This window comes from Ammospiza caudacuta, chromosome 3 (assembly GCF_027887145.1).
Source record: "Ammospiza caudacuta isolate bAmmCau1 chromosome 3, bAmmCau1.pri, whole genome shotgun sequence".
Classification (NCBI taxonomy): domain Eukaryota; kingdom Metazoa; phylum Chordata; class Aves; order Passeriformes; family Passerellidae; genus Ammospiza; species Ammospiza caudacuta.
This window is the reverse complement of record NC_080595.1, coordinates 38,917,412-38,943,005: the sequence shown is the minus strand read 5'-3', so window position 1 is coordinate 38,943,005 and position 25,594 is coordinate 38,917,412. Positions and strand designations below refer to the sequence as shown.

Genomic DNA, 25,594 nt, shown 5'->3' with positions numbered 1-25,594 from the left:
GATATAACAGTTGCTTGCTCCTCTGACAATCCTGGCCTTTCTCTGCATGAATGCACTGTCTGTGTTGTTAGAATCCTGGCATTTCATTCACACTATTTGATTCAGGAACAAAGTGAAGACTTGAGTCTTTGCTTTGCTGCAGGAACAAACTCCTGGTATTTTGTTTGTGTGACAGAACCCTGACTGATGATGCTCCCCATTTCTACACTAATTCTTATATTATGTGACTTTTGGCACTGGTGGAAGAGACCTTTGCTTACAGCCTGCTAAGTTCAGTCCTGGCTGTGATTGTCTCTGGTCTGCTCTGAAATGTTTGAGCTGATATTTCAAGTGTGGCTACAGTTGGGAACGATGAGCTATGTTTTAAGGAACATTGCTCAGAAAAAGTCAAGATTCCTAAGGTATTGCCCTCCCTTCTAGCAGAGCATAATGCTTGGGTCAAGTAATTTCTGCATATGTGGTCAAGAAATATACAAATCTGTACCTATTTGATTGTAAAGGCAAAGGTATTACAAACTAAAGGCATGGAACTGAGCTGCACATATTTGGTCTGAACAACTACAGCTTTGAGATTTAAATTTGCTTTTGTTTAAGTGAAAATATAAAGATGAAGGGACACGAAGCTGGTGAAGTGGCTGGAGCACAAGTCTTATGAGGAGCAGCTGAGGGAACTCAGTTGTTCCAGCCTGGAAAAAAACCCTCAAGGCTCAGAGGGGACTTAATGGCTCTCTACAAGTACCTGAAAGGAGGTTGCAGTGAGGTGGGAGTCAGTCAAGAGGAAATGGCCTCAGGTTGCCATTTCCTGGGGCAGGAAGGTTTAGAAAGGGAGGTTTAGAATGAATATTAGAAAGAATTTTTTCACAGAAAGTGTTGTCAAGCATTGGAGCAGGCTTTCCAGGGAAGTGATGAAGTTACCATCCCTGGAGATATTTGAAAGACATGAAGATGTGGCACTTAAGGACATGGTTATGATGGACTTGGCAGTGCTGAGTTGTACTTGATGACCCTTTCTGACAATAATGATTCTATGATTCTGTGAGAAAAGAGCTCTGTACTTTTCTTCCAAGGACCAAACAATAATGTATATGAAAAGAGGAGGTCCCCAAGTAACCTCTCTGTGGTCTTGGATGAATGCACCCAATGCCAGGCATTTCAGTTCATGAAGATACAGCACATTTTCTTATACCACAGCTCACAGCTTCCTGGGATATGCCCAGGAAGGCTCGGGCTCAGCAATCAGCAAAAAAAAGGACTGTGTAAGGGAAGTGCATTGTAGTATGGGAAGTGCAATGTAGTATTTTCTTTTTGTTTGCATCCCCAAGGGAGAGTCTGAACATAACATAGCTGTAATAGGGAGCAAAACCAAGTGTCATTTCAGTGGCAGAGGTAATCCATGTGCACTAGAATGTCAGCTACCCACCAGTGTGAAACTTGATCAAAGACCTCTTCAAACAACTAAATTATTTAAACTGAGTTGAGTCTTACAGAGTAGGATGCTGACTAAAATGATTATACAGAGTATTTCTTTATTGTAGCATTCTTAGTTAAGCTGCTGTGCATTACCATCTCTTTCATTTGTATTATATTACTATTTAATATTATACTCTCAGCACTGAGTATCCCAAGGGATAGATAGCATGAGTAGCATTAGGAGAAAACAACATGTGTAACCTCAAATGCTTGCACATAACCAGCACACCATGATGTTCAGTAACAGATCTAAAGCAAGGGGGAAAGCATTTGGAACCGGAAGCCTGTGAAACATGGTTTAACCAAAAAATAGAAATTGTCTGAGATGATTTCCATATGCTTAAGATAAAAAAATACCATGAGACCATGAGTGATTTGGATGACATACTAATGGATGCATGAACTTCTGCCTCTGAATAGTTATGTCTTTGTGTTATACAACTGAGAAGCTATGACAGATAGTTGTGAATGGATGTAAGAGATAGTCAAATACTTGCCTGATTTAACAGCTGTACTTTTTGAAGAAGAATATTCAAGAGTTGATGGATATGTCACACCTTTTCTTGGCTTGCCCTCTAAAAAAAATATATATATTAGAAGGCATCACAAAATATTCTGTTTTCTTCATAAATTTCTCACCTAACATAAGCATTCAGAATCAGATCCCTGTTCTTTACTGCCCAACTCATTTTCATAAAGATTTCTTTCATCTGATGGTAGAATGTCAAAACCATACCACTAAAAATATTGGTGCTTAAATCCAGAATCATAGAAAAGGAGTTAGAAAGCATGAAAACATAGTACTGGGGAGGATTTGCAGAGGCCAGTTAGTTCATTCTTTTGCTCTCAAATGATATTAAGCACAATGGGACCACTCCTGAAAGACATCTGTATGACTTTTAATTAAACCCACAGCTTCCCTAGGCAGCCTTCTCCAATGCCTGACTATGCAGTTGACTTGGAAAGCATGTTTGATGTGGGATTCATTTCATCACGCATGCAGCATTCTTCTCTGACCTCACTTCTGCAAGATGCCATTTCTGGCAACAGTCTTTTGCAGTAATAACAGTGAGAGAAGGCTGTGCTTGTGTGTGGGAACATATGGCACCTATATTTAGATCTAAAATGAGAGTCCTGTCTTGAAACAATGAGGTATGTTTCCCAGTTAAGCTTTAAACTACAAATCTCTTTCATGCCCGAGCAGACGCCATCTCTGTTAGTACTTGTGGCCATGCAATTCCATCTCTTGGGACAGTTTTTACTATCACATGCATCACTGAATGAAAAGTGTTACAGAAAAGCCCAGCAGGGAATACTGCTTTGACCTCTAGGAGTTGAAGGATGTGGGTGTTCTGGACCCTGGTGACTGTCTCTACGAGATGCTGTGCTGTGTCCTGTGTCTGGAGCACCTATGGTGAGAACTACCTCCACCTCCTGCAAAACCTGATTCATGATCATCTCTCCTCTATTCCCTTGGGGAATTCTTTAAGGAGGTACATATGGCACTGCAAGCATGACAGTTGTCATCCCAGGTGATAATTACAGAGACCAACAGCACTGAACAGAATGAATTCCTACAGACTGAGCCACTCCTGGGAACTGGGGACTGTTTCTCCTGTGATAGTGATGCCTTAAGATTTTAGGTTTTATATTTTTCAGATCTGGTATTGAATTAGTGTATAACTCTGAACTCCATACAGAGTATTAGTAAGCTCCCTTCACATTTTTGTCAGGTAAAACAATCCTTCCAGGCCTGAGAACAAAGGACACCTTTTGCCTCAAACCCCCAAAAGTATAAACAAAAGTGAATCAGGTGAGGAAGCAAACCCAGGGAATATGACTTAATTACTTGAAGCTGTAATTGGACAATTAACCTCTGATATGCAAACAGAACAAACTTATATCTATCTTAGAAACTGGGTGTAGCCTCTGTGAGGCTGTTGCACTGCCCAAGGTGTATCTTTTCTGAAGGCCTTTAATAAACACCTACTTTATTCTCTTAACTCTGCCTAGCCTCTAGGTGGCCACTCCAAGGCATCAATGGCACACAAAGAAAAGTACATGCTAGAGGAACTCTAATGAGCAGGGATGTCCATGAAGCTGGAGAGTCCCTGTCTTCTGTCCCTTTTCCTGTCTTTATCTCCTCTGTTTTGCTCTTCTCTGAAATTTCAGATCCCATTACAAAACCACAGATAAAGAAGTTAAAGTTACTAATGAGGGAATGATGTAAAAAGCGATTCCATTTCTCATTTACACTTTCTCATTTACAGTGATGTAAGCTGACAGCAGCTCCACTAAATTCAACACTGATCAAACAGAGATCAGAACTGGTAAGTTAGCATGAGTGGACAAACTGGAATGAGATTCCTTCTTGTGTTCTGGGCTTCTCTCACAGAAGCTGGTTTAAGTGAAGGGCAGCAGGTTTCCACATCCACTTCTCTCTGAGCTAAAACTGGGATCAAGAGACAAGAAAGACTAGGGAGATTTGCTAATTTGGTAGAAAGACAGAAAAGTTACAGGATCACAGATGATTTGTAAATGCTTTCCTTTATCCCAAACAGAGAATGAATTTTCAGTATGAGCAGTTGATATGTGGATGCAGCAATAGCATGATAGTCTGATCTTAATTTGGTATATTTCTGTGCTAAACTGATTTGTAATGCAAACCTGAAGCCTGCTGCTGTGAAAATACACCAGCTAGGGTGGGGAGGCTAAATTCTGGGGTTTTTGATCGACAGCAATTTGCATCCCATTTGTGACCAAGAGGTAGGCCTGAGGCCTGACCTGAATGTAGCCCTGCTCTCTGGGGCAATGCTAATATATCTTTTTCACTACAGGGAAAAAGTTACATCTTGGTTGGAGTTTGCTTAGCATACTTAAAAATGTGTTTTCATGTGGGCTGAAAACATGAGCTGTGGCCATTGAAATACAAGCTATGGCATGGTGGCTGCTATAGTGCAGTGGCTGTTCACCCTCTCCCACTTATTTGTGACTAGCAAACCCAGAAGTTCAGGACTATTTTCTTAACCCACTAGCTGCAGAACTCCCACTAAACTGAATGGAGTCATTCAGCTGAGTGCCAAGGCATTTCAGTGCTTGAAAGTGAACACCAAAGTGTTTGCATGCCTCCTGGTGTGCTGGCTGCTTTAATGGCAGAGCACAGACCTCCTTCTCCACTGCCCCTAAATCATGCCACTTTATTCCCTGGGTCACCCAAGGATTCCTCTTCCATGCTCTTTTGTGTGGATGTTCATTCACAATTTAAACATCACAAACTCGGTGACAATATCCTAACTAGGAATAGGCTGTTGGCACATTTCCAGGGTGCAGTATTGCACATAGGTGTGCTCTCATGAAAGAGAATTGAGCTGGAGAATAGGGTACTCAGTTCTAAAGCTCTAAAGCTGTCCTGAAATTAATGCCTTAGGTGACTTTATATTTTTATTGGGCAATGCTTTATGCAGCTCTGGCTTCTTATGACTCATAATCTTTAAAAATCTATCCCCAATTCCTCTTTTTCTGAGAAGATCTGTATGCATTCAGCCTCAGGCTGCTGAGATGAGTAGCACAGCCTTCCTGGTTTTAGTAGTCTAAATTTCTCTAAAATTCTAAATTTCTCACATTTTCTGTAGGTATAGGAAAAGTTTTCTTCCTGTTCCTATATAAAATACGGAATGTACCTTATATGATATGTGAGATTTACATTTGAGCTAGTTTATAAATTAAGAGTTCTACTGTCATGAGTGAGAGCACTCAGTGTGCATAGAATTAAGTGCACAAGGCACAAATCTCATCCTGCCTACACATACCCAGGTTTCTCATAATCTCCTTTGATATGCTCTTGTAACTTTCTCTTGTATCTTCTTTTATAGTGTCTCGTTAATTAAGAATAAAGACTTATTATCAAAAATAAAAAATTCCTACAGTTTCATGGAAGAATTTCTACAGTTTTATGGGATGACAACTGAGCAGCTGCTGAGGTAAAAAAAAAAAAAAATCCTATTTCCCACTTATGTACCAGAATTACAATGTGCTGTTTGTTGGAGAAAAAAACTGCAACAAGTACAAATAGCAATTCAGCTATTCCAGGAAATTCCTACTCATCCAAAATAAATCCTTCTCATAATATGGTATACCCATGGCAGACTACTGTTAAAAAAGTGCATCCAAATACATGAATGCAAAATTAAGATGACAGCTTGTTTTGGTCAATTTCTGAGACCTCTTTTGCTGTCTACAGATTTTCACATGAAAAGGACATTATTTTTAGTAGCTGTTCAGTTGCTTGAGCTGTTGATTTTTCCAGGAATGATGTGGTTAACTAACATCAATTTGTTGTACCTATCTTAAACCTCCAAAAGTGCAGACCAGCAAGAGCTGGCCCAATGTATCAAGAAGTTAGATTTAGAATTTTTATGGAAAGCAAGGTCAAGCAAACCCTCTTTCACAAAGGTAGAGTGAGTGCAAGTAGGTTTAAGATAATCTGAAGCTGGTGTAAAGGGGATCTAATTTGAAAAAAAAACTTTTTAAATCTGTGAATTTTGTTGGTAAATGCAAGTGAGTTCCTATATATATTACGGGGAGTAAAAAGGAATGAGAATTAAAGCAAGATGGATTTACCTGCACTGATTAGATATCAAAACTATCTGGCTAACAGAGATGGAGAGAGTTCCTGATATACTTGGGTTGCACCAGTCAAATTGCTTCATATAAGGTTTGCATACATACAGCAGGGTTATATGGGGCTTGACATAAATCCAAAGTCATTTCAGGAGATACAAATTCAGGTGCAGGCTGAGGATGTTTCAAATGGCCAAAAGGCCTTTCAGTTCCCTCAGCAGCACTGCTTTCCAGGGTGAAGAGCAAGAGATTTTATGCATCAATAGCTGGAGTTAAGGTGCCTTCCAAGGCTCAGTCCAGAGCAGCTATCACCTCCTGCAGTGGGCTCAGACCTGGGCTGGGCTGAGCACACCCCTGGCAGGGTGTAGGTCTCCTTGCAGGCCACAGGGGAAGCCTAGGACGAGAAGTGTCTCAAATGCACAATTCCTGGCAAAGCTGGGGTGGGCCTGTGGTGATGAACCAGGTGTGCAAACCAGAGGCTGCCTCCCCCTCTGCCCAGTGCTCTCAGCAGGCAGTGGTGGGGAGCAGGAGGGCAGTGCCCCAGCCCAGAGCTGTACCTGACACCAGGAAGGATTCCCTCCAGCGCGGCAGTGACAGGGACCGGACACCGTTGGAGAAGCTCCCGCGGTAACCAGAGTGCCCGGCGACTTTCTGGACAAGAACCTTCCCACCTGTGTTGTCAATTATACCACTGCAAGGAGGAAAGAAAGTGTCTGAGGGGAGAAATGCCACAGAAACCTTCAAAACCCTTCTACAGTGCAAGAGGTATGAAGTGATTCCTGTCACCTTTAAACCAGGGGTGGTGGTGGGGCTGAGATGTCACTACTAAGCCGGCTGCTAAGAAATATTTGTGCTCCTTCCACATAAAGAAGAGCAGTTTGCTGCAAAGTGCTGTCAGGATCTGTTTGCTCTTCCCACTGATCGGCTGGTCCTCTGTTTAAGCTTGACCTAGTTGCACACAAGGAAAAGCTACTGCCTTCTTTACAATTCCTGCAAGCTTGATTGAATGACTCAAGATAGAGGCAGAGGTTCTCAGAGGAGCTTTCAGGCCAAACACGTGACAGAATGTGTTTTCTTTGACTCTCAGTGTGTGTTTTCTGCAAAAATCCAAGCACGTTTCTGACCTCAACCTGGAGTAAACTGGACACAATGTTGCTGGAAACTGTAGGAAACCTGGCAGACTCCAGGTGTGGTGCCCATCAAATGGTGTTTACCACACAGTGTAACATGTACCTCCAGACAAACAGGAATCCTGCGGTGTTTGCAGCCTGCTCTGGCATCACCAGGACAGCAGGTCAGCTGGGAACCAGCTGCAGGGGAATTGTAGGGCTGGCAGTAATGAGCAGGCAGGAAAATAAGTACTGGGCAGCAAGCAGGAATGAAGAGTATGTTAGAAGTGTACTTTGCTGTGGTAATTGTGAGAAGCTGCTGTTAAAATAAATGTATGGAGAAGAAATTCACTGTCTGTGGAATTGCAAGCTAACAAAGCCAAACCCAGCTGTCAAAAAAGAAAAAGTGAAGTCCTCGCTATAACAATACAGCCAGCCAGGCTGCAGGGAGATTGCAGTTGCCACCAGTATTTTTTACCTTCCCTTTGGGACTAATTCTGCATGCCGAGACAATTCCCACTGTGCACCAGTATGTGGGGGGGGATTTGCGGCTGGAAAGCCTTTCCCTGGCAGTCAGGTCCGCAGCGAGGGCAGAGCTGCAGCCAGGAGATGGCAGCGCTGCGCACACAGCTCCTCAGCCTGGGCAAGGGGGGAAATCCCAAAGCCTTAACTCTCCCACTTTGCCCGAGATCCAGGTACTTCACAGAACTGGAAGGACAGCAGTAGCTCAAATAACTCCAAACTAAGGCAAGTTGTCAACGAGGCTTTAGAAGTTCTTGCTGCGTTTTTGGCTGGATGCATCCTGCCTGTCCATCCCAGCTCCAGCTGCAATGTGTTTTGGTTGTGCAGTTATTCTCCGTTAGAATTTTATGCACATTTTTGCATGGCTAATAAAACTCTGAAAAACTTTTGCTACAAAATTTATGTTACTCATTTCCTTGTGCAGTGTCCTTTTATGTAGCAGGAAAGCACATTACTCAGTCTTTGAAGTCAAGGACAATTAAGTTCAAACCCAGAGAGCCAAACCAATCCCAGAAGTATGTGAGTTATATGTATTCATCACTGGTAATATGCCTATTTTTTCTGAAGATTTATTAGTTGTAGCAGCTCCATCTCTATCTTCCACTTGAATAATAATAGTACAATAGTAATTTGTTATGCATGAACGAGAGATCTGGAAATCTCAAGACACTTCTCCAAAAGTTGAGAAACTTCTTCAAACACAACTAATTTCTATAGGACTACAGGATTGACAGCACTTTGTAAGAATGGATCCATGCCATCACACATGGAATTTCTCTCAGGTTTTCTACAGCAGCCTGCAATCAAACCTACAAGTGGGAACTGTAAAGAATTTGAAAAATCAGAATCTCCCTGCACTGAATGACAATTTTATCTGAGTGCCTCACTCATTTCAACTCACTCACCTGTGAATTGCAGCATTGCAGACACTGGAGAAAGAAGCATAAATGTCTGTGCCATAAACACGGTGTTTTACATCTTGACATCCCGGAGGGCACTTTGCAATGAATTCTGGATTGATTATCTTCCCTGCCTTGACATCACAATCAATCTGGGGTACATCTGTGAGTGCAAAATCTTGGTCAAGTCAGATTGAATGCTTTCATGGCTGAGAGATCTTGTCATGAAACAGTGAGTGAGTGACAGGGATGCCCTCCTCCCAAGCCATCATATCAATGGTTTTGGGATACAAGACATCTGTGTCTTCTCCATCTACAACATAACACATAATAACCCCTATGCCAAGGGACGTGGCAGTCACTAAGGACAGAATAAGGAGGCCTCTGGGTATTTCTGACCTGCAGTGTTTGCTTCTCTGAAGGAAATATCTGTTATGACACTTGGCTGGAGAGAGAAAGAAATGTAGTCACCCAGCCTGTGGTTAACACGTGGGAAGGAGGGGGTGGGGATGCTTCCCAAGCCTCCCACTGCGCTCATGTAGCTCCATTCCATCTTTATGCCGTGCTGAAGTCACAGCCCATTATCTTGCCCTTAATTTTTAAAACTTTCTGCTGGGTACAGTTTACTTTGAACAAGGGATTTAAGTGTGTATTTAAAACCTCGCAGCAGGCTTGCTTGTCAGCTACATGAGCAAAATAATCTGTGGACAGAACTGCTCCTGCAGCAGAACAGCTGAAAGTTAAACATGCCAGTGCACAGAGCTGCACCACTTGTCTCACACCAATCAGCTACATGTGCTTTGTGTTACAGCTGGTCCATTTCACATATTTATTTCTCTCTCTCTCTTTGAAAACCTTAATGCTTGCTTTGATCCTTGTGGGGTACCTAATGACCTATGAAGACACATATTAGCAGTGAATTACAAAATTTTCCCTTTATAAATGTTAAGTGCCATACACTTTATTCAATGATTTGTTTTCAATTAAAGAATCTTTTAGCTAACATATAATGCTATTGACTCCAGACAATCGTGGAGAGTTACCAGAATATAATCTTACTTTGCACCATTCTTATGCACTGGACATGTTTGCTGTAAAACAGCCCAAAATTCTACTGAGACCACTTACATAGCTTAGCCTTTTTTGTCTTCTTTGTGGCTTCCTTGGCTGTGTATGTACACGTAAGAAACACACCTAGAACAAATAAACATAGTATCAGGAAAAAGGTGGACTATCAACATCAGTCACCACAAGCTCCTCTGCATGAGATTTCTCAAATTTGAATCAACAGGTTGAAAACCTGAAATAAGGTTATTTTCAGCCACATTTAGGTTTCTACTTGGTGGTTAACTTTGCAGTCAAGACGTCATCTGCTGTGGGGAAGTTCTCTGAAGGGGATTGAAGATCAGTTCAGTTCACACATTCATCTATGCAACTCACTATCTCAAGATGCCATGGAGTCCATGTGGTCCAGAAAACCACAAAAACATTTCCACAAGCAGTGGGAACTCTTTGTAAATGGTGCAATATGGATGCTAATGAAACAATGTGTTCTGTGCAAAAAGCAACTGGGAATTTTGGGAGCCAAAAATTCTTCTTAATAACCATTTGGGAAGGTTTTTCTGTAATTTTGTGTTGTGACATTTCACTCACTGGTGGCAGCAGGTGAGGGGTACTGGGCAGCATTAGAGAGTGTGTGGGGTTCTAGGGTGGCATGTCCCAGCAAGGGCACCCATTTTCTTCAGTGAGCAGGATTATGGTTTGAAAAGTGTAAAAGAGACATATGATGTTACTTTAAAAGTTACATCCCAATATATGCCCGTAGCTTACCATGTTATGTTTACTTGCTAAGCGATAACATGCAAAATCTCTTTATTCTCTGTGCTTATCTTACAAGCATTGTATTATGGGTAATAGATAATTTCATCACAAATATCTTGACTTTCCTGTTCACCTTTCCCTTCTCTGAGCTTTCAAAGGGAATTGAAACTCTCTGTGATGTGTCAGCTGATCTTTTTATCCTGTGTTAAACTAATCTTACTAGAATATGCAGCAGAAGTAATTTCCTTCTTTCCTGCTCTTCTCTCCCTAGACTGATTGCAGAGAGTTTGTAGACTTAATCACACCTAGAACTTGCTCAAAAGTTAAAGCAGTCTCACACTGTCTGAGGTGACAGTGCAGAGGTGCAGTATTTGGGCCTTTTGTCACCAATGCAGTTGTGTAACCATGGCAAAATTGTAGTTAGTTAAGAAAAAAAGGAATGTATGAGTGGAAAATAAAGGGCAATAACTCAATTACTTGGAATGTTACAGCACAATCTAATGTGGGGAAAGTAATCTGGTAATTTATGTAGAAGAACTACATAGATTGCTGTAATGTGAACTAAGAACAACTGTCCTGACAGACTTGAGGATAACAGCTAGAGGGAATTTTGCCTGGGAATGTCACAACCAGAGTGTTCATGTAAGATGAATTGCAAGTTCTGGAGTTCCTACATGTTCCCAAAAAGTGAGAACCTGTCTGACTGCCAGGGGAAAGAAAATAAGACACATTTATAACCTTTTGGTACCATCTTGTTCATGGAAAGAACAAGAACAGGGAGAATTGAAAAAGCTGATTTTTCTTTAGAGGGAATCTTTACATTACAGACACTTTTCAGGCCCACCTGATATGGACTGCATATATTGGAAATGTCTGCAAGTAATGAATATTTTTTTCTATGCCAAAGCCAAGAAGTTTGTGTAGCCCATTTCTGAGAAGCTGTGCCAAGGCTTACACCTGCCACTGAGAGCTTCATCAGCCATGGAGTCCAAAGGGAAGAGAAACAGTCAGCAGCCACTGGACATCTAGGATGGGAGAATACAGACCCTACAAATTGCAGCACATCAGCTGTACTTACCAAAGAAGGTTGCAATGACTGTGGCCCTCATGGTGAGTGAAGCAAAATCTGGATGTGTCACTAAGGAGCACTGAAAAGGAAAAGCGGAGTTCATCAGGCTGCATTTGGAGGTAAGGCAGATGACACTGAAATGGTGGGGGCAGAGGGACTGTGTGCTCTTCTTTAACCTTTCACAGTCCTCACATGCTGCATCCTCTATGACACTTTTTAAAGAACAACTGATATCCCCAGGGGAGGTGATGTTTGGGCTATCACACTCCCATGGACTAATTTTTAATTCTCTCCAAAATTTGTCTTTTGCTCCAGAAACCAAGATTTCACATACTTATTTCAGAAGCCAGGGTCAGGAGAGGGCAAGGTGGGCATGGACATGTTTTGACATCTATTCAAATCTGTTCACTGCTCTTCTAAGAAATAATCAAAGAATTGTCCTTTCTGCACATCAAAGCACACCAGGTAATCTCACATAGATAAGGGGAACATAAATCCATTTACTCCTGGAAGAAGTTGCATGAAGTATTTTGCAATTGTTCCATCATTTGTGATGGAACACACATCAATTACTGGTTTCTTTCCTTTTCTGAGGATGTGTATGTGTGTACTTACATGTGAGCACCTGAGATTAAGAGGATTCTGTCAGAACATCTGGAAAACATTTTTTCTGGGTCTGCATACATGGTTTATGACCCCTGCCATCCCTGAAGCTCTTGGCCAGGCTACAAGAATTCAAACTTATCAGAAATAACCCCTCTCAGCCCCTCCTGGGCATCATCTGCTGCTTTTGCTATTATTTCATGATTGTGGAGGGAATCCTGTGTTGGGGACTCATAGTTAATCATAGTCATTAAAGTACTACATAATGTTTGACAAATTGAAAGGGAGAATATCAATGATCAAAATAAACTTGATCTTCAGAGAAAACTTATTACATGCTTACAAGTGGAATGATTTGTTTAAAAAAAAAGAGCTAGCTATGAAGAAAGAAAATAGGAATGTTAAATAAGAATGCTAAAGCTGGTTATGACCAGGGAAAGCAAGATATCTGCTTCCTGGAAAAATGGCAGATTTCATCTGATTTCACATAGCAATTCATATACTCAGAAGCAGGGCTGCAGTAACCCCAGAAAGAAATTTAGAGAACAAGGAAGATAGAGGAGAGTAAGAGAAAAAAAAAAAAAAAATCAGCATTCTGTCTTCATATAAAATGTTTCCATATTTTTACTTTAATTGCTCTTCTTTTCAAAGCAAGCCACATGCTATGAGTGAGGATGACTAAAACAGTATGCTAATCTAAACTGAGTTCAGCCAGTTCTGGCTCTATATAATTTATAACTCTTTTTACATAGAGCAGATCCACCTCTGATTTTTGCTCCTGCACTGCAGTTGGAGAGCTTCAAGTGCCAGGACAAACTAACAGTGTCACTTCCTAACAGCACAATGTCTATCCTTGGTGGTATCCCTGCAAAAGGTTCCTGCTAGGCTGCTAAAGCTGAAAGTGGCAGAGGTTTCTCAGAAGCCACAGAACTGAATCTGGGGGACATGGAAGTGGCTCAGCACAGTCACTGTGACTTTCTGAAGAACGTGGGCAGTGCAGTGGGGGTGACCCCAGGCTGTGCAAGCCATATCAGCAAGAGCAGATAAGTGGTGATATTCTGCTCTCATGGTTAGCTTCTATTAAAAAGAGTTGCCCATCTTTTGGAACAAAAATCCCTTTTAAGCATTTACTGAAGTTTGTTTCTACTGTGAAGCTGTTAAAAGAAATATCACCAAGATGTAGAAGAGTGCTCAGAGAAACTTAGCTCAGATGCTTTTCTCCTCCCTTCTACGTTTCAACCCACTAACACATCAGAGGTATCAAACAATTGCTCCCCTTCAATGAATTCTCACTTTAGGTCAATCACAGAAAAAGAAGAGGCAGAATAGGAGTTGCAATGCATTTGCAGAACTACCATGCACCATTAAAGATTGTACTGACACTGGCTTAGACTTTGCAAAAGATATCTTAATATGAGCATTCCCAAAATTTGCATTGAATAAATTCAGCATTGGCATTTTTATTTAAAGTCAAAGAGATTTGTGTGAATTTTTCCTGGCAGTATTTGGCTTGGTGCTGAGATGTTTTTCATCACCAGCTTAATTACAGTAGAAGAAGTCTGAGATGGTAAAGCATCCATGTAAAATCTGGCTTCATGGGTGGGCTGCTGTGGGGGGAGAGTCCAACAGCGCCTAACTTTTCCTGTCTTACAAAACATGCAACCACCCTTGTATCACCAGGGCTGCACAAGACTTCCCACTGCTTCCTGAAGGCCCTGCTGTCCCCAGGGCATGGCCAGCCACCCCAGGAGCCACCCCAGTCCCCTTGGGTGTTAGAACCCTAGGCTTGGCTGCAGTTGCATTCTCTGCCTAGTTGGCTGGTGGGAATTTCTCTTTAAGGCAATAGAAAGTGGGCTTTTGTTCCTAAATTATTATGAATTCACTGTGGAAAGAAGCCAGTAAATCTAAAAGGATTTAAGACTTAAAGGCTGTCAGGGGTTCAGCAGAGTTCAGCAGATCCCTTAGCCTGCAATAACAGATGTTTATCAATAAGAAAGATACTGGAAGCATTTAGACAAGGCTGTTACATTTGCTTAACAGCTTTGTTGTCGCAGCTAAACTGAAAAACATCTTATTGTAGACTTTGGGTCTGTGTTAGTGCTAACATCCTCATGGAAATAAATTATAATAGTAAAGAAACTTGGTTTTGCCACTATAATAATTTCTACTATATTTCTACTAGTTTTTGCCACTATAATAATTTCTGCGTATCAGGAGAAATGCACAGACATCCCATGACACAGCCCTGGTGACAGTACTTCAGGGGGTGGTCCTGGCCTTCAGACCCTGGGCTGTCACATGGGGGAATGCACAGGAGGATTTACATTGCTGCCTATTAAGAATCAGGCACAGAAGCTCCAGGCTTTCTGTAGTGGGAATCTGTGTGCATTCATTGTTTTTGGGGCCTAGGGTGTCCCCTGGTTTAAGCTGTGTGAGATCTCCTACACTGTGCACTGGCATGGCATCTGCTCCTTCACACTGCTAAAGGGAGCAACAGCCTGGAAAAAACCAGTGGGTTTTTTTGTTTCTCTGGGAAGGAAAGGGAAAGCAGGGCTCCAATCCATACTTACAACAGACTTTTTTAGTCTGTGTAGATCCACTGAGAGGTTTGGGGATGTTTTATGTGTAGATAAAGAATGACACTTTGCTATTAAATATGAAGTTGTACTTCCTTTGTTGCTTTACAAAATGGATAGATTGCATTAAAACAAACTGATAAGTTTCTACTTTGTACTAGTCTGGAGCATGAGTTTTGCTGAGACTTCTCCTAATCAGATTTCTGTTGAGGCAGTATTTACAGTCTCAGTCTGGGAAGTAGTGACTACACACTATTAAATCTCCTAAACTCTGTGCTGGATCTCTGTTTATCAGAGTACCTTTTCCCATCTGAATCTTTCAGACTGTCATAACAGAAGTTACCTTTATGCCAGAGAAGCTATTACATATGCATTACATTAGCACATGCTTCAATTCCTGCTAAGTACAAATGTAAGGAGTATCTCCTTCAGTGTTCCACAGTGCAGCTGATATTTTACCTTTTAAAATAAAAGCCTTATTTGAAAGAACATTGATTACTTTTTCCTGACCACAAACACTTGAAAACTCTTGAATGTTAGTGAAGAGGCAGAATTAGCAAGCTATTCTTTCTGTGTATAAAGTAGGATGTTTTATACTGACCTTTTATTAGCAACTTGACTTTTATAAAGATCTGAGGGAGCTGCTACATACTACAAACAAACAGATGGTTTAAATGCACATAATTGTCACTGTATGGCAAACTGCAATATTTTCTGGAGGAAGTGCAGATTATAACTCCTTGATTTTTGGGGTCAGGCACTGCTGTCCGTTCCATGTGCAAGCTGAAATTCTTTGCTAGTGCCATGTGCTTTGCCTCTGCAGGAGTAAGCAGTTTATCTCCTGTAATCTCCTGTGCAACAGAAATTAATTTGTATACTCTCTTTGTACCACAATAGTGTGTGTCATTGTTTCCCTTTTCAAGGGGTTCTAATATCTCAGCAACACTGGCACCATAAAGAAAAACAGAAGTGGATTTGTCTGAAATCTATTTGAGCAAGTAGCGTGGAGTTAGCAGCAGGATCTCTAAGCACTGTGGGTTGAGTTAAATATGTGCCCTTTCTGGGAAAATCAAGTGGGCTTGGTGTAGGTGTGAGTAAACTGGTTCTGATAAACAAGAGCTGATCATCATCTTTGAGAGGAAAACATTTCAGATTTGTTTTTTGTTGTTGTTGTCGCTTTTAAATTTTTTTTATATTATTGTTTAACCCTTTCTTTGTTGCATGCTCATACTCTGTATCCATGGTATTGTACATTGTTTGGCAGTGCAAGAACTGTTTGTTTTGGAGCACACAAGGTAATATGAGTAGCACTTGCCACATGTGATTTAGTTTCACCCCCTTTCTTGTCAGAGGGATGAAGTTATGTACCCTCAGTGCACTGCGTTGCTCTGAAAGTCTGTACATTAAAAAAAGTATCTAAGTGGCTGTTTTTTGAAAAACTGGAGGTACTGAGTTTTGCTGAGACAGAAAGGTTGAATTGATAGCTATAGTTCATTATGGAGGCTTAGACTGACCTGTAGGTGTACCAGGCCAGGTCACAAAATGCAAGATCCAAGGTGCTGTTTTGTGAGGTGAGCTTGTCTGCATGGGAGGATAGCCTTTACTCTTTGTATGGTGTGAAATAGAATATATGCATCCAGGAATTTAAAAATATCATAGACTTCATCACCTGCTGCTATAAGAAAAGGTGAGTGAACACTCACCTTTCATATTTCTTCTGTGATGAGGAAAACATGGGTCCAAATTCCCTGAGGCCATGGACAGTTATCCCTGATTAAGGGTTCTCACCACTTGCTTCTTATGACAAGAGTTTGATGGCTGCCACATAATGTTTTACATGGTGCCTGCTGTGCTTTGTGAGGTTTCTGACTCTCAAGAGGGCTGTGGGGGCTGCTGGCAGCCAGTACCTCTTGTGGGGCACCTGCCACGTCACTCTCAAGTCACTGAAGTGAGGTATGGGTGGATTCAGAGGTCTGAATTCTACCTAAGTTGCACCTTGGGCACAGGAGTAATTTTTTTCTGAGGGTGGTTGAACAAATGCAGGTTGGTGGTTTATATGCAGGTTGGCAAGAGGAATTTAGTTCAAAATAGCTCTCATTCAGGTAGGTACAATGAAGAGATGATATACCTAAAAACTTAGAGACACATAGAAACATGTAAGCCGCCCTGCAGTACTCATTTTGTGTTCATGCAATGTGCTGAAATTAAAACATAAGTTCGAAGTAACAGTGATGATGACTTCTCTGCTTTCCACAGAGCTCTTTCAGAAGAAGGTAATTTATTTAAGACTAGAGTGTGATTTAACTTGCCAGACCTTTCTCAGAGCCTAAATAAAACTGCAATGATTATACATTTTCATCTGTCTCAGCAAGAAAACCATCAATTATGTTGGTCTGACCTGCCCCTTCCAGCAAAGGAAGAGATACATTTAGAATATGTCACCCACCCACAGAGAAAATATAATTTGGACTGTCTGGATTATGATTTCTTTGGAGGCCATTACACTGTACTTTCCTGGTTTCTGCTAATGTATTATGCTTTAATTTTTCATTTTGATGCACAGATTTCATGCCTCATTGGGAATTGCCGTTTGTGAATCCCTGTCCAGAAAACTTCCTCCCTCTGTTCTCCTCCCCACCATGGCTTTTGTCTGCTCACGTATCTGCCCCTCTCACTCTCAGGGAAACTTTTTCTACTTTTCTAGTTTGACTATTACTTCTGCTTAACAACATTCAGACCCCAACCAGGTGCCATCAATCTCTGGCACTGCAATTTTCCCAAGAAATAGAGGGCAGAGGAAAGTACTTGCAATTCAGCCACACAGTGGCAATTCAGCCTCACAGTGCCGGAGGGCTGTGCTAGCTTTGTAGCATGAGATTTGTGGCCACATTTCTTTCCTTTTCTCTCTCTCTCTCTTTTTTTTTTTTTTTCTAGAAAATGTGCCATTTTCTATTTCCAACAAATGGTTTAAACAAGTCAAAGTGACTTTTTAAAGTGCAATACATGGTTTCTTAGATTGGATGCACAATAAAGAGCACTGAGTAACCATGCTATTGTGCTGCCTGCAAACTAAGAATTAGTGTCCTGTGTCAGAATTCCCCTGAAGGTACATATTTAGTCTAAAAGCAAGGAATTTCTGTTAAAGGCACTGAAAAAACTCACATAACCCTGGGGATGGTTTTGGAATTTCTGTAGCATGTTCAAACAAAACAACATTTTTTTTTAGGTGAAAACTTAGAAGCAGAAATTTAGAGAAACTGTAGGATGTTTACTCTCTGCTTAAAGCTACACATAACCCTTTGCTACAAAAGTGAATTATATGTCTAGATCAAAAGCCAAACTCATCCTTGAGCATGCTAGTAAATTTATAAAACAGCTCACAGAAAACTTTTATTGATCCAGTATCTCCTACAGTTTGTATTACTGTAGTGATACAGTAATAGTGATGTCCCATGCCAAAGGCAAGGACTGACTGGATAAGGATTGAGAAAACATTTGTAATTAAACAAAACCAAAAAACAACAAGAAACCTGGAACTACCCTGGCATTGAGCACTTGTTTGAAGTAAGGTAGGAAGTGATGAAATTCATTTATGTCTAGTAATGACAACTTGATCAAGGAAGCATCTTTCACAAAAGGTCTTCAGCAAATCAGGAAGCATGGGAATGCTGTAGAAAGCATTTTGAAAAACTAAGCTGAAATTCAGTTCTGTGGTGGAAACCAGTAAACTGAAGTTAAGAAATTAGTTTCAATTTTGCAGTCTCTTAAAAATTATAGTCTTGTGCTCCTTGCACTGCAAAACATTTTCCCTTTTATATTTTGTACTTTTCAAAAAATATTATTTTTTCCTAACTGCATTACTTCGGTTTGGAAATGTTTTCTCCAAGTCTTCTCAGTTAAATATCTTTCTGATACCTTTAGTTTAGAAAAAAAAAAACAACCATGTGCAACAAGGGAGGTTGCTACCAAAGGCAAAGCAGAAAACAACCCCAAACCACCTTCTGTCCCTCATTCATCTTGTACTGCTGCTTTGTTGGGACCTCCCAATGGCTTGCCTCCTTGCAGGGCCAGCTGCTGAGGGCCAGCATGCCCAGCCCCGCATCCCAGGACATTCTGCAAGGCCACGCTGCCCTTGGCCCTCCCCAGGCCGTGGTCACTCATTGCTGCTTTGGCTTTGCTACAGACTGCTCCAGCTGTGTCCTCCCAGCTCCTCTGCAGCCCACTGCAACCCAACAGGGGCGCTCAGGCTGATGCCTCTCACCTGATGGGGCTGTTCTGGGAGCAGTTTCAAAACCCTGGACCTGTGAGTAGCATTTCCATTTTTTGATGACTGAAGAAGACATCTCAGGGCTCCAAGCTGCTCTTGGGAGGAAAGGGAGCTATGGACTGGAATGAGTGCCAGCATTATAAATGAGGCTATTAGGGGTTGTGCTGCTTTCCTGGAGACGTGCTGTTGGTGGAGGTGCTGGTGAGAGACACGCCATGGTGAGGGCCAAGCTGTGCAGCCTTATGGCATGTGTGTGCTGGCAGCACTGGGCTCTCTAACATATGGGGCATGTGGACAACGTGAGGAATAGCTCAGCTTCCAAAACTACATTCCTCAGGACCTGAGTGCCCTGGAGGGGAAATGAAAAGCTAGAAAACATGGTGGCAGAGAAAGTGGCCTTCAGATCCCAGTCCTGGATACTGTGACAGTGTAGGTGCAGCCAGAAATTGCTGAGAAATGTGTCTCAGAACCAGGCTAACACTCTTTTACATATTAGAGTATTTAATGTGCAAATAAATACTCTAATTTTGTATATTAGAGTATTTAATATGCAAAAGCCTGCTGTTTTTCATAGAGGTGGATCACAGGATTCTGTTTCTGAGAGACCAAGATCAAAAAGGGAAACCACGTGGACTTGGAGCAGGAACTTGTAATTTGTGGTCTTTTGTTTTGAAAACAAACGAAGCCTACAGTCCTCAGTATTGCATAATCTACTTCCTTGCTCAGGAATTTTGAACTTTGGCTTTAGGAGATTACCATATGAGCTTCTACTTCAAATCTAATTATTGCCTAACCTATGTATTTATTTCTACATACAGATTTCACCAACAGGAATAGAAGATGTAGACCACAGAAGACTGAGTTTCTGTCCCAAATTACCACCTATTTTGAGATGCAGTTTGGTGGACAGGCTTTCTCCAAAACAGGGTGCAAGTAGGCTTTTATGATTTATGTGGTGTCAGTATTTGCCCTTATGACATTTGTACAAAGTTACTCTGTTGGAACCGCTCTAAAACTCTCTAACCTCTTACCCCCTCATCTGGACACTCCTCTCCTTCCTGAGCAGCCTCATTTTCATACAGCCTCTTTCCTTCTGTGCTTCATGTCCTAAAACTTCTTCAACCAAGCCCAGAAGGACAAAATTTTCAAGTGTTGAAGAAGCATTGCAGAAGAGGTGAGAAGGATGGGCTCCCACCAAGGCAAGCAGGATGGATTCCCATCATCCTCAGCTGGACGGCAGCTGTGAAAATACCCCTGTAGTCAGGGAGTCCTTACCCTTTTGTAGCTCTGACTCACTGAAGTTGTCCACAGCCAGAATACACAGCCCTGCTGCCAGCTTTCCTCTGTCTCACCCCTGTTCTATGGGCTGAAGGGTAAGTGATGTATTTGGGGGAAACAAGAAAGAATGGAGCCTTCTGAGTCCCTAAAGGAACCTGGCAGGGAGATCGAGAGGCACAGACATGGCCGTGTCCAAACTTCCCTGTAAATGAGTGGTTTTTGAGAGGTAAAAATTTCCACAGTTTTGTGTACAAGCCTGAAGGTGTTGGAAATCCCCAGATCATCCTGGTGGGAACATTAAAGGATTGCATGAATCTACACAAGAACATTCAGAATCTTCCCAAAAATTTTGGCGCATGTGTTCCTGCCACTTGGCAATTCTGCGCCTTTTTCATATGAAACAAGCTGCCAGCTGAAGGGCTGCTGGCTGCTGTGTTACATGTGCTATATTTACAAAAATATTTTATAAGGTGATAGGCTGAGCAACAGTTTGCAAGTGCAACGTGAATGTATTTTTTATATCTGTGTCTGTGGGATGTTCAGTGGAATGAGGCACATTAAGGATAACTGACACAGATTGTGTTCTTAATGTGCCACTGACCTCTTAATGCACTCTGAAGTTCTGGAGATAAAGATGGGATGGACTTCATGGGTGCTAGAATGTCTGTTCAGCCACTACAGCAAGACTGATATTAAGAACTGCTTAAATCTAGATAATTTGAATGGACCAGAGATGGTTATAAACACTCTTCTGAATAGGAATGTGTTTCCAATTCGGGAAATGAGATATAGACTTGGGTGCTCTGCTTAAAAAGGGAAGGAAAAAGCTGCAGATAGTGGGGTCTTTTTGGTTTTGGGTTTTGGTTTTGTTTATTTTTTGTTTGGTTGTTTTTTTAAATTAAAATGAATTTTCATGAGAAATATTGATGCTTCCAAGCTGCTGGGAAATTTTCTTTCTGATCAACATTTTCTGGTTTGTTTTTTCTTTTTTTTCCAGGCCTCAGTCACTGAAAAATGAGCCCAAAGAGGAAAGGCAGCCCAAGGCAACCCAGCTAAGTCCTGCTGGAGAGGAGAACAGAGAAGATGGCAAGAGAGCTGAGGGTGAGCTGGCTGCAGAAGGAGGGAATGGGCTCTGTTCTCTGCTGGCAGGGCACCTGCAGGGGATGTAGGAGCAGCCCTCAGACAGCACTAAATGTAGAGCTGCCCCAGAACAGAGTTAGATGCAGAATGTTTGCAGAGCCAGAGCAAATACTTGGGTAGCTAGCCCATGGGTGCCATGCTGCCAGGACTGCCCAAACCTGGCAGCTCCTGGTGTTTGCATGGGGCAGCTACACCCACACAGGCTGCAGTCACAGCTGGCCAGTACAGCCACCCCACAGGCACCCTTGGAGCCTACAGAATTTCAGTAGATCCTGACTTCTCTATGGGCCACAGTGCTGGAAGAAAAGTTCATCAGTTCATGCTCCTGTTGTATCTGAACAGGCCCCTTCACATCCCTCCTTTTGCATCAGCTTGCTTTCCACCGGGCACAATCACAAAGCACATTTGCTCCTGCCCTGAGCTCACAGCGCGGCCTGCAGCCCCTGTGTGCTGGGGGCTTGGAGAGTTCACAAGGGCGGCGCAGGCTCTGGCAAGGCAGACAGGCAGAGTTTAATTTCCTAACAGATACAATCTAAACAGCCACAGATTTTCTGGGCATTTCTGTGCCTTTCTGAGCCTCTCGTGTGGCAGCGGGAAGCTGTGCTGCCTGTGCAGATTTACCCAGGTTTTCCAAGAGGGAAAAATGTGCAGCAAATAAAGGAACTGAGATGCAAAAGAGTGGCAGCTGCTTTAGGACTGTTAGAGAGGCTCTTTTACGGACGAATGAACCGTCAATTTGTAGTAAGACATTGTTTTCTAAACATAGCATGAAAACTGTTATCTTGCCTGGCTGGTCATTAGAAGAGAGATAATTATAGTCCCTGTGCGACAGCCGGGCCCAGAACAGGGCCTGCATTGTCCCGGTCCCAGCTGAGCACAGGCGCAGGCTCCCCAGGCAGCGCTGGGACAAGGGGGCTCCTTGTGCCCCGGCAAGTTCAAAAGAGGAATTGAAGTGCTCTAAGTAGGTGTTAAGCACCTATTTCTCTCTCCGACTCCGGACTTAAAAATCTGCTCCGCAAGAGAAAGATGTGCAGGGCAGATCTGCAACTACTGTAGCTGCATCCCCCCTGCTTTTTGTACAATACATGCTATGATTATTTTTTTTCTTTTATTAAAAAAAAAAAAAAAATCAAAGCCCAAAACATCAGTTTTGTGGTTCTGTGTTTCTGTTTTTCAACACAGATTAATGGAATCTGTATGATGGACAAGTTTTCAGAAGGAAGGACATATTATATGTTCAGTGTCCACTTCCTGAGCCCTGAATGAGAAACCTAAACCTCAGGTGATGCTGCAGCAGGCTGGAGGAGTCCTGGTGTGTACCCAGAGCTTCAGAGGGCCAGGGCATCTCTCCAGGACTGCCAGGAAATTCCAGACTTTTGTTTTTCATTACCCATGCAGAAAAGACCCTGCCACCCCAGCCAATTGCAATGGGCCAGCACACACCTCGCTGCTCTGGCCCCTGCCCGTGCCAGTCCCACTATAGGGGCAGTTCATGGCTACAAGTGCCACTGCACTGTTTTTTTCAGGAATACAGTTAGAGTTGCAGGTAGAAAACTGAGTTATCACTTTTTCTTGCTCATTTCAACCAGGTGCCTTAAATGACTTACCTATCAACACTTAAACTGAAAGAGAGTAGGTTTAGATTAGATATTAGGAAGAAATTCTTCACTGTGAGGGTGCTGAGGCACTGCCACAGCTTGGCCAGAGAAGTTGTGGATGTCATGTGAAGGGTTTTCTGACTAGAGCTTTATTTGTGGCTCAGAGAGGGAAAGGGAAAAGTTGAAAATTCTCCAGGCAGACCAGATACAGTCAAGTTTTTGATGCCATTGTTACACAAACATTGGTTTTATTTTTAGCAATGTTTTCTAAGAAGCAATGGCCAGAAATAATAAATAATTCCAACATTTCACATGAAGTAATTGGCCTGGTTTTCAGCTTCTGTGTTCACACTGTGGCTCAGGTACTGCCCTTTTAGAAGTACTCCAATTAATTTTGACCTAAAAGAGTGTAATAATTAATTTCCTACTTCTTCTGTGAAAGTAAGTAACTAGGTGAAAAGGGAACACCTTGTTAATGTCTCATCTGAAGGAAAGGCTTTTGTAGGATCTTATCCTTATTAGATGAAAGAGAATCCAAGAGGACTATCTTTCTTGCATTCCAAGTGTGAGGAAACCTGGTGTAGCTAGTAAAACTACTTGGTTCAACCAGTCAGTGGTAAGTGCTGCAATTAGACCACTAGGGAAAGTAGTGTCTTACATTAAGTAAAGGTAGGAGCAATTAAAGACCAAGTAAAGAACATAATATTACTACTACAGGTGGAAACACAGTATTGGCAGGACATTCAAAATATCTTCTTAAAAAAATACTTTTTATGTACTGAATAACTGAAAGACAGGAAGTCCTTTTTGTCATCCCAGTGAGAACAACTCCAGCAACTCAAAGCATTGAGTAAAACATGCAAGCAAAGTAAGTCTGTTTAATATAAGATACTAACTTAGTATTTGAAAATCAATGTGTTTGTAATGCAGTTATTTTTGCTTGAGTTCTCTTTGCATCTCTGAAGGAGATCAGTCTTACAGCCACGATGTCATTCAAGTGATGAACTGAGTAAAGTCTGAGGAATATGGTAACACAGAAAAACATAGATTTTCTTTGAGTGTAGACAAATGCAAAGTGTTTTTAACTTCAGGGTGTATGTAGGAAAACACAATCTATAAACATATCCAACTCCATGGCTTTTCTCAGTAAAATGTATTTTAAAAGACATCTAAACAAAATTTTCTCAGTGTGTGTTTTCTTGTTTTGATGTTTTGTTTAAATTTTGGAGAGGTTAGAGAAAAAAACAGTGTGCTCTAAGGAGGACTTGCCTCTGTAATGTGTAATTTTCCTTTTGCTCTGAATGTGGTGTAGTTCCCATAAACTCTAGGAACAGAATATTAACTAGAGTTGATATTTAGCTTGGGGCATTTGGTTCATGTTTGTACTGGTTGGAGAGAAATCACATTTTGAAGAGACTTATCAAGACTCTAATCTCTCTGCAGAGAGCTGAGTGGCTGTGGCAGGCTTGACAATGCTATTCATGTTTGGAGCCTCGCCACCAAAACAAGCACTCAGCACAAAAGGATGTATGGAGTCCAGGCTACTGTACTGTTCATACTCTGTATCTATCCATTACTAAGAGAGTTCACACCACAGAAACACACATGCCTGGAATAATACCATTTTCCACTCTGTGCCTTGGAGGTTAGTGTTCCCCAGTGTCAGGTAGTGTTTATTAAGGGTACAACACACATCTTCCTATTGATTAAAAAGAGTTAGTGAAAAAGTCTTGAAACCAAAACAGTTTTAAACTGAGGAACAAGTTGCATTGTCTACCACAAACTATTTGAAAAGAAGGCTTGAATAAATGTCTATTGGTGTGTGGCTTATATACAGCATTCTTTATCACATAGTTAAGCCCTTGCTGTTCAGGCAGTGAGTATATGTGTCCACTTTAACAGCAGGGGCTTAATGCTTTCATAAATACTTTATGAAGTATATATGAGTAAAGTACAGTTTCATTCTACATTTATATCTTCATCTTCTTAGGTCTTTGATCCTAAGCACACAGCTGGAATGCTAAATAAAACATTATGTCCCTACAGTTTCTCAGCACTGAAAATATTTAACTATTATCAACAGGCAAAAAACACAACTTCCCCCTCTCCCCACTAAATAAATATAGCAGAAAAACAACATCAGAATTACCTTGCTGGAGGTGTGCAACTTTTTATTCCTTTTCTCCACACAGTATGAAAGTGGGTTTTTTTCCAAGCTTTTCTGTATCCCAAACTCCAGCAAACATTATTCTAGAGAAGGAGAGGCAGGCAGCAGAGGGAGGCCTGGACACCTTTTTTCTTTCAGAGAGGAGCTAATCAAACATTCCCATCAAGCTCCGAGCTCTGTGAAAGGCACATTGCTCTCTGTCCCCCCTCCCTCCCTCTGCTCCTCTCTCCCTCTCTGTCTCTCTCTCTCTCTCTGTCTTTCCCTCCCTCACACACAGACTGCAGAGCTCCTTACACTGATTTAGCAGCTGAATTAGGCGGTCCTATTTTAAATATACGTTCCCTCCCACATATTTTTGGTAGGGATTTCTATGCTCCTTTTGCACTAGCCTGTCAGATTTGTCAAGTTTTTCTCTTTTGGGAAGTGAAGCTTTACTCAGCTGATGTTGTGGCTCA

The 25,594-nt window shown here is 41.7% G+C and overlaps 1 protein-coding gene across 2 annotated transcripts in view; it reads right to left on the bottom strand.

The window, feature by feature from the left end:
* The window catches only part of VIT (vitrin), a 50,835-nt gene extending 25,477 nt beyond the window's left edge, over positions 1-25,358 (bottom strand). The window contains exons 1-6 of one of the 2 annotated variants that reach the window (XM_058802276.1): positions 25,122-25,358; positions 11,520-11,589; positions 9,749-9,814; positions 8,627-8,783; positions 6,648-6,781; positions 1,968-2,045 (exon numbers count right to left, since the gene is read on the bottom strand). In XM_058802276.1, the coding sequence (XP_058658259.1) occupies positions 1,968-2,045; positions 6,648-6,781; positions 8,627-8,783; positions 9,749-9,814; positions 11,520-11,550 (466 nt within the window). In that variant the 5' untranslated portion in view covers positions 11,551-11,589; positions 25,122-25,358. Of the gene's footprint in view, positions 1-1,967; positions 2,046-6,647; positions 6,782-8,626; positions 8,784-9,748; positions 9,815-11,519; positions 11,593-25,121 lie in introns of those variants that run through there. The other variant, XM_058802277.1, reaches the window with a different exon arrangement.
* Positions 25,359-25,594: the final 236 nt, after the last annotated feature.